We start from the raw sequence: 17,161 nt of genomic DNA, 5'->3' as shown, positions 1-17,161 counted from the left end.
TCAGTAAGTTACTTTATCTTTCTTTGCACATATGATTACTTTATCACTTAGTAGATATTTCACGTATAACTTCAGTTACATAGCTATTCTTATATATTTTCATATTGTTTCAGAATGTCCTCCTATATCTTCTTTACGACATAACTCTGCCCTCGTCAGATTTCACTCAGCAATACATGATGTCCACTGTTGTGTGCAGTCATCTTTCCACTCTTTCAGTGCGAGAGTCTATTTGGTATGGTTGCCTGAGTGAATATTGTCTATTGTACAGTTAATGCGGTATAGGGACAGCACAGAGGGTGCTACATACAACTCTTCTCCTGCTGTTCAAGTACAACAGCAGTGAGGGTGCGAGAGTTAGGGAAAGTGTGTTCAACTTCTCCTCTACATTCCCCACTCTGGTCGAGTCCCCGACTACATTTTCCTCTTCATTCTCCTCTATCATCTCTTCATACTGTCATTTCTTTGGGATCCATATCTATACCACCCCCCTCGGGGTGTTCATCCACACTCCAGGCCATGTGACAGCACTCTCCAGATGGTGGACAGAATATCCACCATCATACATATTTGGTATGATCCTTGGGATAGTCGAACGTCATTGCTGGAGGTTCAAGGGTGCTTTTCCTTATATTCTCAAGGGTACTTTACACATTTTGCATCTGCTCACCAGTTCCAGCATCTATATCAATCTTTATTTACATCCCAATAGCTTTCTTGGCTGTCTTCTGGAACTGTCCCAAGATGATCCTTATAAGATAGACTCCTAGCAATTCCAATACAAGTATTGCTCCAAGTATTTTGAAAGCATTGGCCGGCCAGGTTGGAATCCATGACAATAGGATTGAGAACCAGTCATATCCTGCGATCTCATCTGCTTCATCTTCCATCATTGTATGCAGAGTCATTAGCATAGTTATTGCTTCTGTCAGGGTTCCATTTTCTCCATTATAGTATGGTGTGAATGTACAGCAAGAAGGCCTGGCCTTGGTGCAAACACCTCCTCCCATTGCTGTAATTAAGTACAGATCATACCTATTCTGCAGAGCCATCAGCCTGATGGCTTTAAATTCTTCTCAGATTGCAATGAATCCTTTTATTGTTGTATTAATCATCTGCAACAGATCCTATCTGGTGATTTGCAGCCACTTGGTGTTCACTGTAGTCTGGAGTTCTGGCATAAATGTAGATGTCATTATCATTGATGTCTTACTCAACAGTTCATCTGGAGTGTCTCCATATGGCTTTATTGATTTTGATGAAAGGTAGTTCTGTCTTTTCAGCCAGCGAAGAATAAGCAACCTCTTTCTTCTCTGGTATTAATTATTACTTGGAAATCCATCGATATTGATATCACTTTGAGGAACCACTAATGCTGGAACATGTATTAATACAATGGAAACATACTTCTCCACATTTATTAGGAAACAACATGTAATCCCTGGATCCACAAACCCAATATAGGTCCAATAACACTACAGTTCATCCATTCAATCCTGGGACCTCAAGTGTCTGTCCACATCCTTTGCTCTCTCCAACCAGAACTGAGTCTCCATTCCTGTAGCATGTTGTTGCATTCTTCAATGGTATTATAGATACTGGTCCTGCTTCGTTGTTACATGTTACATGTTAGTAACTTGGAATACATGTTAGTAACTTGGAATACTTGGCCCATGACTTTAGGCATCTGTCATTCACTGTTTGCACCATGCCTACTGGTTCTTTCTTCAATACGTGGGCAGGGCAAGATAATAGTCCTTCTTCCCATTCAGTATTGGTGCCAACATACCATATACGAATAGCTGGGGTCTCTTCCAGCATCCTGGCTCTCCTGATCTTTCAGTCATGTCTGAGTAATCCATCCCCTTCATCTTGACAATTTGTATTTGTTTTCCAATTTGGGATAGATACATGTGTTTTTTGCTTGTCCACCCCATCTCACCTTCCGTCCTTTTTGTCTTCACATACATATCTTCATATGGAAATGTTACCCTTGATCGCCATCGTAAAGTTGCCTTTTTCCTTTGAATTGTCCTCTGGTTGTACATGCTGATAAATGACTGAGCCACTTTGCATCCTGTGCAAGCATCTCTTTGGCAATAAATATCCTTGCTGTGTTCATGGTTAAACACACAAAAAAGGACCGGGAGCAGGAAGATGGTGGGAAACAATTCAGCCAAATTCACAAAAATATAGAATTATTTTCATACATTGCAAATATTTAGTGGTACAAAACAAACCAATGCACACAGAGACAGATGACCTCAGCTTACCCCCGAACAAGAGGTTTCTTCTACTGTAGTGGCAGCTAACTCATAGATACATTTATAACCAGGGAATTGTGCTGATACTAAAGCCTGTTCAATGATTTAATTCAGGCTTTTCTCATGCAGCATTTTGCTCCTGGGTAAACAGCAGTGTACACTTCCCCAGGTAGTGCTTTTTTGGCTCATTTAACACGTCAATGCCACACAAAACGATTACTTATTTTACCATTGATCTATAGATGTTTCATGCACTAGCTGTAGCCTGCATTAGAAATTTCAGTTACCCTGTTACAAGTAATGCATTATGTATGTTTAACCTGTAGGCTCCACGTCGAATCTGGAAAATTACATTCCCCAAATGTGATATCGTGGCAAAATCTCTCATTCCTTTGTGCCTCTGTTCTTATATCTGGCTGAAATGAGAGTGCTTGGAAAGACGGGTGTTAAATGCATCTGAAGGTAGTGCGTCATCACTTTCCGTGACATCACTTGGGGTGGGGTCAAATGACATCACTTCCTGAGATGTCATCAGAGGTCAAGGGCTTTGTGATATCACTTCCACTACCCCTGGCGTTTTGCTGAAATGACGTCTCTGATTTTAGACAATGGCAAATATAAGAAGCAAGCTTTAAATTTGAATATGTGTCTGGAATATGCAAATAGCAGTTGTGCCTTGTTTTCTTAAAATACTTTTTTAACACTGTGCAATATAATTTTGGTTTGTATCAGCAAAAAGTACAATCTGGCAAAAGTCTCTTTTTTGCATATCCGGCATCTGCTTCCTTCTTGTTGACGGTTTTTCAGTTCAAGGACATGCAACTGCTACACCACCAGGATGTCTGCACATAGAATTGACACGCTCTGAGCTATTATTAATGCCCTATAACTGTCTTTTTCACCCTCAGGCTTGCAACAGATGACGGAGAAGCGGAAGTCAAGCGACTGGACCGACATCAAGATCTGACTGCTTCCCAGGTTATAGGAAAGCAGCCACCACACCCTCAGGTATGGGAAGTAGGGCAGCCCACGGTCAAGAGACCAGAGAGCCTCGCTGGACCAGGGCGCCTGGCTGCTCAAAAGAATGTGCAACTGCGCTTCACGCTGCTGAAAAACACAATACAAATGATCCAGTAAAGAGGGACGCAATCACTGCACCTGAATATTTAATGGACTCTCATCAAGTAGGGAATAATTAAAGTAATACATAGCAATACCAGGGCTAATGATTTTAGACTCAGGAACAAATGCATGTTAGGAAACAAGATAAAGCGTCTGCCCCCTCGGGGAGCCAGGTAGCAGATAGCTAAGAATAACAGAGCAGGAACTGGCGCAACCACAGAGCAGGGGCACGCTGCACATGAGAGCACTCTCTCTGCAGGGCCACTGTGAGGCAAGTCAGGCGGATGCACAGATCTGCTAAGCACAGCAGTGCTTAGCGGTAAACATGAAATCAATCACCATTGCCAGGAGCACTGTTATATATCCATATGAGTAGACAGCACAGTTATCCGTGTTTCCCTGCCTGGAGACTTCCCACGTGCAGACTTCAGGGGAGTGAAAAATGTTGCGCAGTGGTTGGTCCTTTTTTTTCCCGGTGTTTTGTTTAACGCCAATTATGTCCCTGTGGCCACTTCACTGCTCTTGCCAACCAGGTGAACATTCTAGAGTTGGTTCTTAAGTCGCTTAGCGGTGGTGATTATTTGATCATCAGCCGATGTAAATATCAACCCATTGTTCGAAAGCGAGCAACTGGGACAGGATATTCTGGTGGGGGTCACATGTGGGTGGTTGGGTTTGTTCTGTGTTTGAATCATCCTGAGGGGATAGAGGTTGAGTCTTAGTTCCCATGTCTGGGAAAACAGGCATTGGCAAATCCAATCGTTTTGGCGTTTACTGCTGTTCTTTATATTTTGCATTTATAGGCACCAGGGGGCAAGGAGGAGAGTGCATAGATTTAAAGGAGGAATGGGTAGAGGGTGTGTGAGAGAATGAGAAGGTAGGAGAAAAGAGCACCAGAGGAAAAGACTGAGAGGGTCCCATTGAGGATGAGCAAGAGGAAATATGAGCGAGAAAGTGTATGAGTGGGAGGGTAAGAAATAAAGCGAGAGTGTGAGAGGGAGTAGAGTGGGGTGGGTGGGTTCTATAGAGAGTTGGGTGGGTGCGGGTAGAGAGAGTGGGGGTGGGCCGGGTGGGGGTAAAAAGAGTGTGGTTTAGAGATAGTGTCGGTATGGTGGGTGGATGGGGATAGAGGGAGTGCAGGTGGGGTAGGTGGTTACGGAGGCATGGAGGAAAGGAAGTAGGTTGGGTGGTTGGGGGTAGAAAGTGGGGTTAGGGTGGGTAGATGGGGGTAGCATTGGTGGGTGGGCATAGAGAAAATGGGGTGTGGTGGTGAGTGGAAGCAGGGTGGTTGGTATAGAGAGAGCGGGGTTAGGTTGGTGGGGTAAGAGACAGTGGGAAGTAGGTTGGGGTAGAGAGAGTGGAGGTAGGGAGAGTGGGGATATTGTAGAAAGCATTGGGGTAAGGTGGGTGGGGCTTTAAAAGGTGGGGGTAGAGCAAGTGGGGGTAGAGAGAGAGGATAAAGAGTGGAGGAAGAGTGGGTAGCTGGGGTAGAGAGTGAAGGTAAGGTAGATGGGGTAGAGAGAGTGAATGAAGGTGGGTGTGGTAGGGATTGGAGATAGGGTGGGTGGAGTAGAGAATGGGGGTATGGTGGGTGTGGGTAGAGAGAGTGGGAGTAGGGTTGATGAGGTTAGAGAGAGGGGGGTTGGGTGGATGGTGGTAGAGAGAGGGGGGTAGGTGGGAAAGGGTAGAGATGGTGGGTTGGGCTAGAGAGAGTGGGGGAATTGTTTTTTTTATTTTTTATTGTAAAACTTCTACTTGATATATCATATCATGTTTTTGTTACATTTCAGAAAGAAAAATTAAATACATTTTCATTTTCATCTCCTCCTAGAGTAGCCTTAGTCAGATTTACCAATGAAAGTTATACTATAAAGTGACACAGTCATGGGGGAAGGCAACAACTATGATGGCATGTCTTTTAGTTACTCGCTACATTCAGTTGGGGACTAAATTTAGGACTTCATCAAAGAAATTAATTAGATTGCAGGAAAGCTTGATGTTATGACCTGCTACGGCATAATCCCACCAATCATGAGACACATGGGATTGCGGTTTGAATTCATTCAAATGCACTTCACGGAGATATGTCAACACTGGCCATAAGGTTGCTAGGTGCTTTAAAGACTCGACTTCTGTTGTTTTGCAAAATTGGCAGTTATTATTAACTGTTTCTTTGTTCTTACGCATCCAAAGCATCTCGTTAGTATTTAAAGCGGTCAGTCGGAGCCTTAAAAATGGTGCCCTATGATGACGAGATGGACAGTTTGTGAGATATTTTGGTTGACAGTGTAGTTTAACCAGACTTCTGGAAGTAGACAAGGTAGATTTAAGAGCTAGACGGCTGTTGTAAGTTGTGATCCAGTCCCATACAGCAACTTCTGCTTAGCATGGTGTGGGCGCTTGATTAGCTATTCTTCCGATATGCCTGCTTCAGCCATAATTGAATTTAGTTTGAGCTTCCATGCATGAATAAGGACATTATCGACGGATTCTTTCCCCGGCTTAAAGATGTTGTATGCCAGGACGATAGAACCGAGTTGTATTTTACGCAAGGTAGATACAGATTTCCAGACAATTGTCATATAAATTGGGTTCAAAGCTAGCTCGTATCTCAAGGCTGACATAGAGATATAATTCGGAATGCTCAGAACACGTCTCCAAAACTTTCCTTCCAATTGGCACCATAGATTATGATTGACATTCAAGGCTGCTTCGCCGCCAAAGGTGATTGTTGGAATTACTTTTTGAAGATAAAACATTACTACGGGAGTGATAGAAAATTTCCCGTAGTCAATGTTTATTTTGGCAGCTTGGAGATTCAAAATCTTTATTTTGGCCATCAAATCGCTAGTCCAAGAAGCTTCGCAGACCGAGTCGTTGACCATTACACCTAGGTAGCAGATTGACTTGACAACATTTAGCACTTTTTTTTCTATGTGCCATCGGAAAGACCTGTGTTTCCTTGAAATAGTTTGTCCGATTGTTAGGGAGAATTCTCTGTTTAGGCTGAATTTCCTAACCTAGTGAGTCCCCCAGCAACTTTGCTGGATTTCTGGAGTTTGTTTTTGTCCATCCTGCCAAGAGGGAGACTCTTTTCCCCCCCTCTTGGACATGAATATGGTTGATTCCAGTAAATGTCAATGTGTTCTATGGGCTATGGGGTCTTTTACTCCATAGGGTCTCATGTGTTTTACTATGTGTGTTACACCGCACCCTCTGTGCCGTAACACTGGGGCGTCCTAGAGGATCCCCACCCTAGACTCCATACCCTGGGACTGACTACTGTCTCCCAGGGCATGTAAAGTCACCATTGGCTTTACTAGACCTAAATTTACTAACAGAACTAGTACAAACCATCCTATTGTGGACATACTAGTAGGGGTAATTCGATCACCCCTGGGTCTGTTATTCGAGGGGGCACTGTCCCGTCCCCCCTCGTCGAGTTTTGGCTGGTGGCAGTGGAAATTACTTGTTATATTCGACCCGACTATAACTCTATGGGATTCTTCCCATTGTTGGAGGCTAATACTTTTTCCCATCTCTAACATACCTCCAGTTTATTTGTCTGTATTTTCTGCCAGAACTCGGTTTTTAAAATGGCGTCTGTGTTCACCTCTGTAACTCCGAACCAAAGGTTGAGCCCTTTGTTCCACTTTTGACGGGCTTCTACACAGAAGCCCTCCAGAGTGGTGCCATTCTGTCTGGGTACCACAGGAGGTGTGGGAGGGGGTTTAGGCACCCTGGACTGAGTTGCCTTGCCAACTCAAGTCGCACTCTGGTGTGATTGACCCAAGTGGTGAGCCACCCCGCTCACCACTTAGCGTGTTTTGATTGACAGCTAGGCTGAATGAATGGGGGTTTGCTGCATAAAAGCAGGGCTTTTGGGACTGGATCTTCAGAAGTCGCCACACGACCTAAGAATCCGACGAGGATAAAGCTGAGCCGACCTGCAACGATGACACCTCCGGTGGAGCCCTGCTGAACCGTCTCACCACTTCCCAACGACAGAGGAGATCTCCCGGCTGGAGAGTCTTCTCCCCCTGACTGGTGGGAACAATCAGTCCCTTTGCTTTTTCTTCGCTTCCAGGGCGTAGTGGTCGAATTGCCCGTGCTGAGCACCCCGGCAACCGGATAGCCACTAGCCCATACCGTGACCAAAAGGTGGTGCCTTGTGACGGAGCCCTCCGCGGCTGGTCTCTTCCCTGGTGGTGCAACGATCTTCAACTTTCCTTCGACGACGAGATCATCTCATCTCTTGGCAAAGCCCCGACTTGCATCCACCACCAGGAACAACTGCCCCCGCCGGGGCTGTCTCTCCACATACAAGGTACCGTGTCCGCCTGGCTTCCCTTGTGACGGTTAGCGTGAGGTGTCTTAATCCTTGCCTCTCCATCGGGTCGCCTCCAGACCTTCTTAACTTTTTGTTCTAAACTGGTCCAACCTTTCTGTGACAATTTGCTACAAAGACTCGAAGTGCATTTCCACTGTGATACCTTTTGGGACATATCGCCTTCCCTCTCTCCGAGTGGGCCTGGCCTCTGAACTTTGTGATCCACAGTAGACCCTGCCTTACTTGCCTTGCATTTGCTTCGTAAAAGAGTTGGTACCGAGTTGGTTTCATACCCTGCCTTTTCTCTCCCGTTCTAACGAATATTAGAGTGCCATCTAGGTTAAAGCATTCACCTCTGTCTGCAAATAAGTGGTGCCGTTGAACCTAGACTTGTCGAAATATTGTTAGAGGAGTGAGGTACTTATAGTAATTGTATTTGAAGTGGTTTGCCGTATTAGTGCCAGTGTGTTTTTCATAGATGTGTTTTTATAAATAAATAACTATATATCTTTACACCCAAGCTCTGTTCCGTGTCTGCTTGTTCTACTGTGTAAATTGCCCTATTTTGTATACTCCACAAACTGCCTAACTCTTCTTGAGGGAAGTCTGACTGCTCAGCCACAGCTACCAAGTGAATCTGTGTGGTACAGACTGCTACCAAGCGGATTTACTGCCAAACACCTGAAGGCCTAAATCTTTTGCAGTGGTCCCAGAGGGAACTGCACAGGTTTCCGCTTAACACTGATGCACATTATTTTTGTTTTCTCTGCATTTAAACACAGCTCGTTAATAGTTAGAAACTCATGCAAGCGAGAAAGGAGATGTTGGAGGCCAATTTGTACTTGGTCAACCAACACTATGTCGTCAGCATAAACCAGGTGATTAACAAAGGATCCGTTAAGCTTGGGGGGAAAACAATGGATAGACTTTAGCCACTGCGGTAAATCAGCTATAAAGAGTTTAAAAAGATCTGCTGCAAGGGGACAACCTTGTTTGGCACCTTTAAATAAACGTATTGGATCTGTGAGGTCGCCTAGTGAGTTGACTCTGATTTGAATGGAAGTGTTAGAGTGCAGGGCGATGATGGGCTCTAACAGATAATCTGGACAATTCCACAAATGTAATTTTGCCCATAGTTTGGTCCTGTTAATGGCGTCAAAAGCGTGTCGAAGATCGACAAATGCCAAGAAGATTCTTTTTTTCGCCTCCATTGCTGACAACTTTAAGAGTGACAAGATTGTCAGGTTCACATCAGTCCCCACATTTTTCGTAAAGCCTGTTTGGCGACAGTCAAGTTTTCCAGCTGAGAATGCCCAATTCACCAACTGTTGGCGCAAAAAAGATCCGAAAATGTTCCCAATAGTATCAAGGAGGGCGATCGGGCGATAATTAGCAGGATCGGCCCGACAGCCCTTCTTCTACGTAGGAACTACAATTGCCTTGGACAAAGAGGAGGGAAGTTTCCTACTATTTGTAATCTGAAAAAACATGCTTTTTGAGCATGAGATTTGATATTTGGTCTGGGCCAGCAGCTCTTTTTTTTTCAGCTTAGAGATTGCAAATTCAATCTCTTTACAGGAAGGTGTAATATCCCAAGTAGAAATTGTCATGTCAGACGGCGAGGGATCTTCAGACACAGGTTTTTCGTACATTAAGGTAAAGTATTCGTGCCATTTGTCGCTTGTAATTTCATTAGAGATTGCTGGGGTAGATTTCGAGCGGCCCTTATTCAGGATGGCCCAGATTTCACGGGTGTTTTTCTGTGCTAGAGGTTTTAGCATTGTTTCTGCTCACCCTTGATCGATGATGGTTGAATGTGATTTTAGCCAATTTCGATATAGTTGCTGCCGGTTCTTAACCTTCCTTGCCTTACAACACGGGTCACTCAGCTCTCTTTTGATTTGCCTAAGATCTTTCCTTAATAATTTTTTTGCCAATGCTATTTCAGAACTATATAGGTGTTTCGGCAATGACCCGAACGTTCTTGAATTGGAAATTATTTGAGTGTAGTCCATCAGCATAGGCGTATATTCTACTATCTGGAGTGCGTTTAAACTATGGCTTAAATGGGCAATAGCAGATCCATTAGTTACCAATCGGTTGCCTGCGGCATTTGATTGTAATTGGGAGGAGTATTTTTCTGGCGTATTGCAATGCTCTTCACACCAAAGAAGCCGCAGCATATTATGATCACTAGATGACATCGGCCGTACTTTAAGAGAAGAGGCTTTATCGAAAGAATCCGCCGAGGCCCAAATGTAGTCAAGAGTATTTGTTCGAGCCATACTATGACACGTCGGATTAGCGGGAGAGTCACCTTTTATTGTTCCATTTAACATCTGACTATTGCGTTCCAAGAGATCCTTTGCCCAAGTTTGGACTCTCAGAATGACTTCGAGATCAGGAAGCCGAACATTTAACTTGGTAAGTGGATCGTATTTAAACCAACTGCAATTGAGGTTGCCACAGATGAGTACAGAAACATTGTCATATTCTAAAAAGGTGTGGTCAATTTCATTCAATACTGACTGGATGAAAGATGTTGATGAAATCATAGCAGGATTCCAATATCCATTTATTATTAAAAGATTAGAAACAGTGGCTCTCAGCGAAAGTTTGATCAAAGTGTTTTGCACAAAAGGATTTGGATTTGTGGAGACTACTAACGACCACCAGTTCTGGATTTTCAAAAGTGTTATCAGACCTGCAAAAGGTCGACCTTTTGGGTTCTTGCCAGCTGGGTTTATCAGCGTAATGAATCCATCGCGAGTAGGGGGATCCTGTAGCCATGTTTCTTGTAAGCATATAGCAAACACATTCTCCAGAGGTTCGTGGAATGTGTTAAACAAATGCATGAATCCTCTCGTGTTCCATGACAGTAGAATTAGTTCTTGTTGTTTGACGTTGGCTCATTGCTATTTGCGTGGTCCATTTGGGAATCTTTTCGCATTATTGGCTCTTCTTTCAAATGACTGATGCGTGGCAGCATCTAGAATGTCAGGAGATGAGACTAGAGACTGGCGCAGGGCTGATTGCTTGGTGGCTCCATGACTTGCTTCATGGTCAAGATTTACCTTAGAAGATGAAACCGATCTCGTGGCAGGAGGCTCGAGGGTGAGATCGAAATCATAAAGCAGGAGATCTTCGTTTGCATGAAGTAGCATGTTTTTTACCGCCGCCGATGAAATATGGAGAAAAACTTGGTCGGAAGACATTTCAGTTATATATTCCACGATTTTAATGTCATCTGATGAAATGGCGCGCAATGGTGGTATACATTCGCGCAGTTTTAATATATTCCCTCTATTTAGATTAACTTTGTTGCCATCTGAATGAATGTTTTGGAGACGGAGTTTCCACTTGCATGTTTGAGGCTCAAGTTTGACAGGTCCAGAAGCTCGCTGAACTAGAGGCAAGCTCAATTTCAGCTGATTCGACGTCTGTTTAGGATTTAACCTAGAACTTAGTGGTTGCTGAGGAGCCCTCTTTGTCAGAGGAGAAAATTGTCGAAGTTTTGTTTGCCTCTCGGTTCCCCCTCGTTGATAACCCAGTTGATATAACGGCTTGGGCATCAATAGAAGCATTGGTGGAATTCTCAGGATCGGCTGAGTAAGTCGATAAATTACATAAGTCAACAGAGGAATCACGAGTGCCGTTTCCAATGGAGGAATCATTAGATGCTATACGCCGGCGTTTTGCCGAGATCCTTGAAGGACTCAGTATAGCACCTATTGATCTTGATGGTACATTGCTGGTAGTTCTTATCTCAATAGTTGTATGAACTGGTCTAGTGAATATGAACTGGTCGAGTGAACAAGCTTGTCTTCTTTGGGGTTGTTAAGTTTCTTATACATTTTTTTTTTGTTTTCTGTTGTTTTTGTTTTGGTGAAATACATTTTTTATTAAGTTGTTGTGCTTGTTGTCCGGAAGAATTTTTCAATTTGATTTCAAAACTTGTAGTGATTATTTTTGCAGGACCTTAAAATATGTTGAATGAATCCACTGACGTGGAAGTTTGCACCGGTACGTTTCCTTGAGACGGGATCGCATTTATTGCGAGACTGCTTGTTTGAGGGACTAAACCCTGCATGTTCGAGTTTGGATCCAGAGCGTCATGGGAGGGAGCCGGAAGGCTCGTTGTTGGATCAGACTGTGAAGTTTAATTTACAGCTGTCGCAGGTACAGCCAAAGCTTGAGGATGAGAGGATCCTGATGAATTATCTCGTGTCTTGCAGGCGCCCCGGGAGGGGATAATTGTATTTTTTCGCATCCATTTCACAGAGTCCAACAGACCTTCCATTAGGGAGTCATTTTGACAATGATGACGAGCAGCTAAATCGCTCAGCTTGTCTTGCCATCTCACAGCATTTTGAGCATTAGATGCCATTTGAACTTGAAGGAAACTCAAGAAGTGTTCAAGTTAATCAATTTTTGTCATTAAGTTAGAGATAGCAGCACCTTGATCACTTATAGTTCCTATCAATGATTCAAAGATTTTAGTGAATGGTGCTAAGGCAACAGCAGAAGCAGCTAAGACATTGTTATGTATTGTATTGTATTGTATTGTATTTTATTTTATATAGCGCCGGTAGCCCGTGGGCATCAGGGCGCTTGCACTTACAAAACAGCAACAACAAGACAGACATAAAGTGACAAACACTGCGGTCTATTAAGGACCCCGAAACATTGCTATCCCCAGGCTCTTCATCTGAAGAGGTATGTCTTCAGGTGCTTCCTGAAGGTAAGGTGGTTTGCCTCTGATCTCAGCACTTCTGGCAGGCTGTTCCATAATTTGGGGGCCATCACCACGAAAGATCTGCCCAAGCCAGATTTCAACTTAAAGTTGGGGACTGACAGCAGACATTTACCCTCCGAGCGTAGACTTCTCCTCGGTATGTAGGGCACTAGGCTCTTTTTCAAATATACCGGCGCTGAGCCGTAGAAGCACTTGTGCACCAAGCAGAGGGCCTTAAACTTGATAAACTCTTCAACCCTGAGCCAGTGTAATGATAGTCTATCTGCTGTGGTGTGATCTTTCTTCTTTAAGTTCTTGACAAGCCTGACCGCATTATTCTGGATCACTTGGCAGCTAGATAAGTCCTTAGAAGAAGCCCCCAGCAACAGGGCGTTACCATAATCAAGCCGTGATAGAATAATGGCTCTCGCTATCGTGGCCATATTACCTTCATTAAGAAACGGCTTAATAGCTTTCATTAATCTCAGGTAATACGCTGTGTTCTTTTGTAGGTAGCTGGTCTGGGCATGGGAGTCAACCGCAGAGTTTACCATCATACCCAGAGTTTTCACTGTAGGAGCCACCTGAATGGTGGCATTTTTGATTAGAAAAGAATTGTACTCAGGCCCCAAATTTGCCAGCTGGCGGCTGGAACCGAACATCATCAATTCGGTTTTTGAGTCATTTAGGCACATCCAGTTTGCCTGCATCCAGTCATCTATTGTCATGTAAATCCTGGCGATCAGTTCACTGTCCATAGCGTGGTGTCTGCCCCCCAATTCCAATATGAGTTGGGTGTCGTCCGCGTAATTCGTGAACGACACACCTGCTTCCCCCAATAAGCTACACAAAGTGAGCATGTATATGTTAAATAGCATGGGAGATAAACTAGCACCTTGGGGAACTCCAAAAAGGATGTCACAGGGATCAGAAAAACTGTTACCCCAGTGGACTCTAGCTTGGCGGTTAGATAGAAATGACAAAAGCCAGTCCAGGGCTCCTTCAGAGCACCCCACGTTTTCTCTAAGTGCCTTGATGAGTAGTTGATGGTCCACTAGATCGAAAGCGGCGCTTAGATCAAGGAGCATTAACAACCCTAACTTGTTCTTATCGAGCAAACTCAGCATCCGAGTCTGCAGGTCCAGCATGGCTGTCTCAGTACTATGAGACGCCCTGAAGCCTGACTGTTGCTGGTGCAGGACTTCCTGGATTTCTACAAAATGTTGGAGTTGCTGTGTTGCGACCTTGTCTAGGAGTTTAAGTATGAAGTTCGAGTTAGTTATTGGACGAAGGTTAGCTGGGTCCTTGGGATCCAAGCCAGCTTTCTTTACAAGCGGTGTGATAGTAACTTTTTTCAGATCTCTGGGGACTGTGCCCTCTTGGAAAGATGCATTTACTAATCTCCGAAGGACCGGGGCAAAAATGTCTTTGTGTTGGAGGATGATACTAGGAGGTAGGATGTTTTCTGCACAAGTAGTAGGATTCATGTTAATCAGCAGCTCGAGCATGTCTGCCTCCGATATGGGGTCAAATTTGAAAAGCTGTTCTCTGATAATTGCCCTCATTTGTGTTGGTGGCAAATCCAGTTTAGCAGAGGATCTAGCCTTGATAATATTTTGTCTGGCTTTGTCCGTTTTGGCTTGAAAAGCATTTAGGACCGTATTGCAATCTGCCTCTGTGGGCATAAAAGGAGGAGTGATAGACGCAGGTTTCTCAATACTCTTCAGAATATTGAAGAGTTTGCTGGTCTTGTTGTCTGCATGCTCTATTTCAGAGTTGAAAAATTCCGCCTTAGCTGTCTTAATTTTGTCCCTATATTCCTTATCTTTGCTTTTCCATTCATTTTTGCTAACCTCAGATTTATCTATGGACCATTTTCTTTCCAAGGACGTTTTTCCTTCTTCAGTGAGTGGAGCTCTGGTGTAAACCATGTTTGGCTGTTGTTGTTTTTCCTGACAAACCTTGTAGTGAGGGGTGCTTCAGACTCCACCAACTCTAGAAGATGCTTGTTATATTTGTCTAGAAGAGTATCACATGTGTCGTGAGCCTGAAAGGAACTCAGTATTTTATCAATGCATGTCTTTAACTGTGGTTTATTTAGCTTTTTGAAATTTCTAGTAGCTGTTTTAATATGTGGGTTATACTTATGTGCGAAAGAAGGCAATTTTAAATGAGCCGATATCAGAGAATGATCACTCCAGATACATGGTGTGGTTCTGCAGTCTTGCAGGGATATGTTATATCCACACAACCAATCTAACTGGTTACCCTGAGGGGTAGTGGGATCCTTGTTAAGTACATTAAAATCTAGGTTGTTCAGTGCTTTTTCCAGAGCAATGGCTCCTTTGTCCTTCTTATTCCCTCGCCATAGATTCAGGTCTCCCATGATGACCGTCGATACGTTAACAGATCTTAGCGTGTTTAAATAAGAGCAGAGTTCCAGTGAGAAGTCTGAGACCAGTGCCGGTGGTCTATATATAGCTATTAGATTGAGGCAGTTGTTAGGTGAAAACACCAGTTTCAGGTGCAAAGCTTCACATCCACTGAATCCCAGTTTCACTTTAAAAAGTTTGAGGCTATTTTTTGCAATAATTGCCACCCCACCTCCCCTGCCCTGCAGTCTGTTATCAAAGTAAATAGTATAGTCATCTGGTATGGCCTGCTCGCAGGCAGGCCCCACTGGGTCTTTAAGCCAAGTTTCTGTTACACAGAAAATGTCAAAATTGTTGGATATAATCATGTCTTTAATGTCTGTCGCGTGTTTGGTTAAGGAGCGTGTATTGAGTAGGCCAATATTAGTGTCCAGGAACTTCCCTGAACCCCCCTGTGTTGGTTCAATGTTAGATTTCCCTTCCATCTCGTTATTTATGCCCCCCCCCCTTCCTGCAATTTTATTTGCATATGCAGGTAGAAACCTTCCTTAACTTGCGGAGGATTTGTGGTGAGCCAATAACAGCACTTTGCCTGTGTTGCTCCCGCAATTATGTAACAGGTATATACAGGTATATATATATCTCAGGTAGGATTCCCCTATGGACCCTGTCTGCAAGGCGAAAAAGCCGCCCTGAAGTGAGGAATGACTGACCAAAAGGGCAAAAGTAGCTTACCCCCGTACGCCGACACGTCCGGCCACAGACCGGCTTGCCCCCTTCGCGCCGGCGCGTTCGCGCCGGGTTTCAGATAATGTAGCAGCTAGGACTACAAGGCTGCTGGGAGATGTAGTCTGCTTCCCAGTCAGCACAGCAACCTAGCAATTCTTACTAAAAGAAAGAAACACAGTTCCCTACTGCAGCGCACTTGTATGAGTTCTAAAAAGTTATTCACAAGCAAACCAAAATGCAGCTGACTATTTAAAATACAATAACGACGAAGTACGGCTAGCGGAAGCAGCGCTTAATGCTAAAAAATACTTGCTAATGATACTGATTATGTATCTGAGAGAGTGCTTCAGATGAGATGCCAAGCGGTTGAGGTACAAAATCATGGAGTGACAAGGAGCCAGCTGAATTGTCCAAATTGTAATGCGGGTTAAAGGTGGAGAATTTTTTTGCAAAATTGGTGGGATGAACTTCTTCACTAAACTGAGGTAACATAGGATACGGAGTACTTGCATTCAGCATGGAATTTTCGCACAGAGGAGGTATAATGGAAGTGCGTTTTGCCTTAAGCTCGGCGACTCTTTGCAGGCGACTAGCACGAGCAATCGCACTCCGATCGAGTTAAATAGGGAGTGGATTGAATTCTAGTGCCGATGGCTGAAGGGTGCTAGATGGATTGGTATGAATGAACTGTTCATTTGCACTCGACATGGAAGAACGACCAACATCTGTGGCTTGACATGCCAAAGCACTATCGTTGTCAGGTTCAGTACATTCAAGTGCTGCTCCTAGAGCAGCTCGACCTACTGTTTTTAGTATGGTGAAATCAATTAGGGAACAAATTGGATTGATTGTGGGCAAAGAGCATGGAATATTGGCAGGGGGCCTCAATTTATTTTCGGCGTCGACCAAGCCAATCTGTGGGCCACGCGACTGAACCGGAAAATAACAAGAGCTTTTCTCCTGTAGCAGAATGTCTTTGGCAGTAAGGGGACAAGTCAACCCCACAGTAGACGTAGATAGTCGTTTATTGTTCAGAACTTGTTTAGAAATCAAATTGTTCATCGAGAGGTTTTAAACTTCAAGATTCGAGATTTTTAACAGTTCTTCATCAGTCACTAAATGTGACAAGAGACCTTTATCTATAGAAAGGCCAACAGCATTCGTAAAGTTGTTGTTCTGAGAGGACGCAAGGGCCATTACAACCGGTTGCGTCGTTCGTGGTGTAGCAGATGTTTTAACATCAGACCAAAGCACCGGAATAGCGCCTGGAGCGCTAGATGAGTTCAGTGAATCCACCTTAGCCGCTCTATTTGCTAACAAGTCTGTTTCACCAACGAGCATGCTTAGTGGGTGTTCGCCGTTAGAAGCTGGATTACATTCAAGATTGGTGGCGGGGGTTCTCGATGAGCAGAAATTGTCCAGCTGGACTGCTGAGGCGCTAGATGGAAGAGTGAGCAGCACGGGTGGAGTTAAGGCATCAGATAGCGTGCATCGCTCTTCAAGAGACGACAATGCTAGGGGCATTGGAGAGCTGGTAGCCCCTGTTGTTAATGACCCATTTGCAGCCATGAGCGCGCGTCCAGTCGCTTTGCTTACCTTAGGCCCAACT

At 44.1% G+C, this 17,161-nt stretch overlaps 1 protein-coding gene across 3 annotated transcripts in view; it reads left to right on the top strand.

Moving 5' to 3' along the window:
• Positions 1–17,161, top strand: part of LOC138566693 (leucine-rich repeat and fibronectin type III domain-containing protein 1-like protein) — a 799,167-nt gene that overhangs the window by 759,538 nt on the left and 22,468 nt on the right. For all 3 annotated transcript variants that reach the window (XR_011301995.1, XR_011301996.1, XM_069644277.1), the window contains exon 4: positions 3,173–3,272. Coding sequence is in view for 1 of the 3 variants with exons in the window: in XM_069644277.1 (XP_069500378.1) it covers positions 3,173–3,231 (59 nt within the window). In the remaining 2 variants the exon portion in view is untranslated. The remainder of the gene's footprint in view (positions 1–3,172; positions 3,273–17,161) is intronic.

Source organism: Ambystoma mexicanum, chromosome 2p, assembly GCF_040938575.1.
Source record: "Ambystoma mexicanum isolate Mex_15411 chromosome 2p, UKY_AmexF1_1, whole genome shotgun sequence".
In the NCBI taxonomy this organism is placed as follows: Eukaryota; Metazoa; Chordata; class Amphibia; order Caudata; family Ambystomatidae; genus Ambystoma; species Ambystoma mexicanum.
This window is presented reverse-complemented; position numbering and strand designations above follow the sequence as displayed.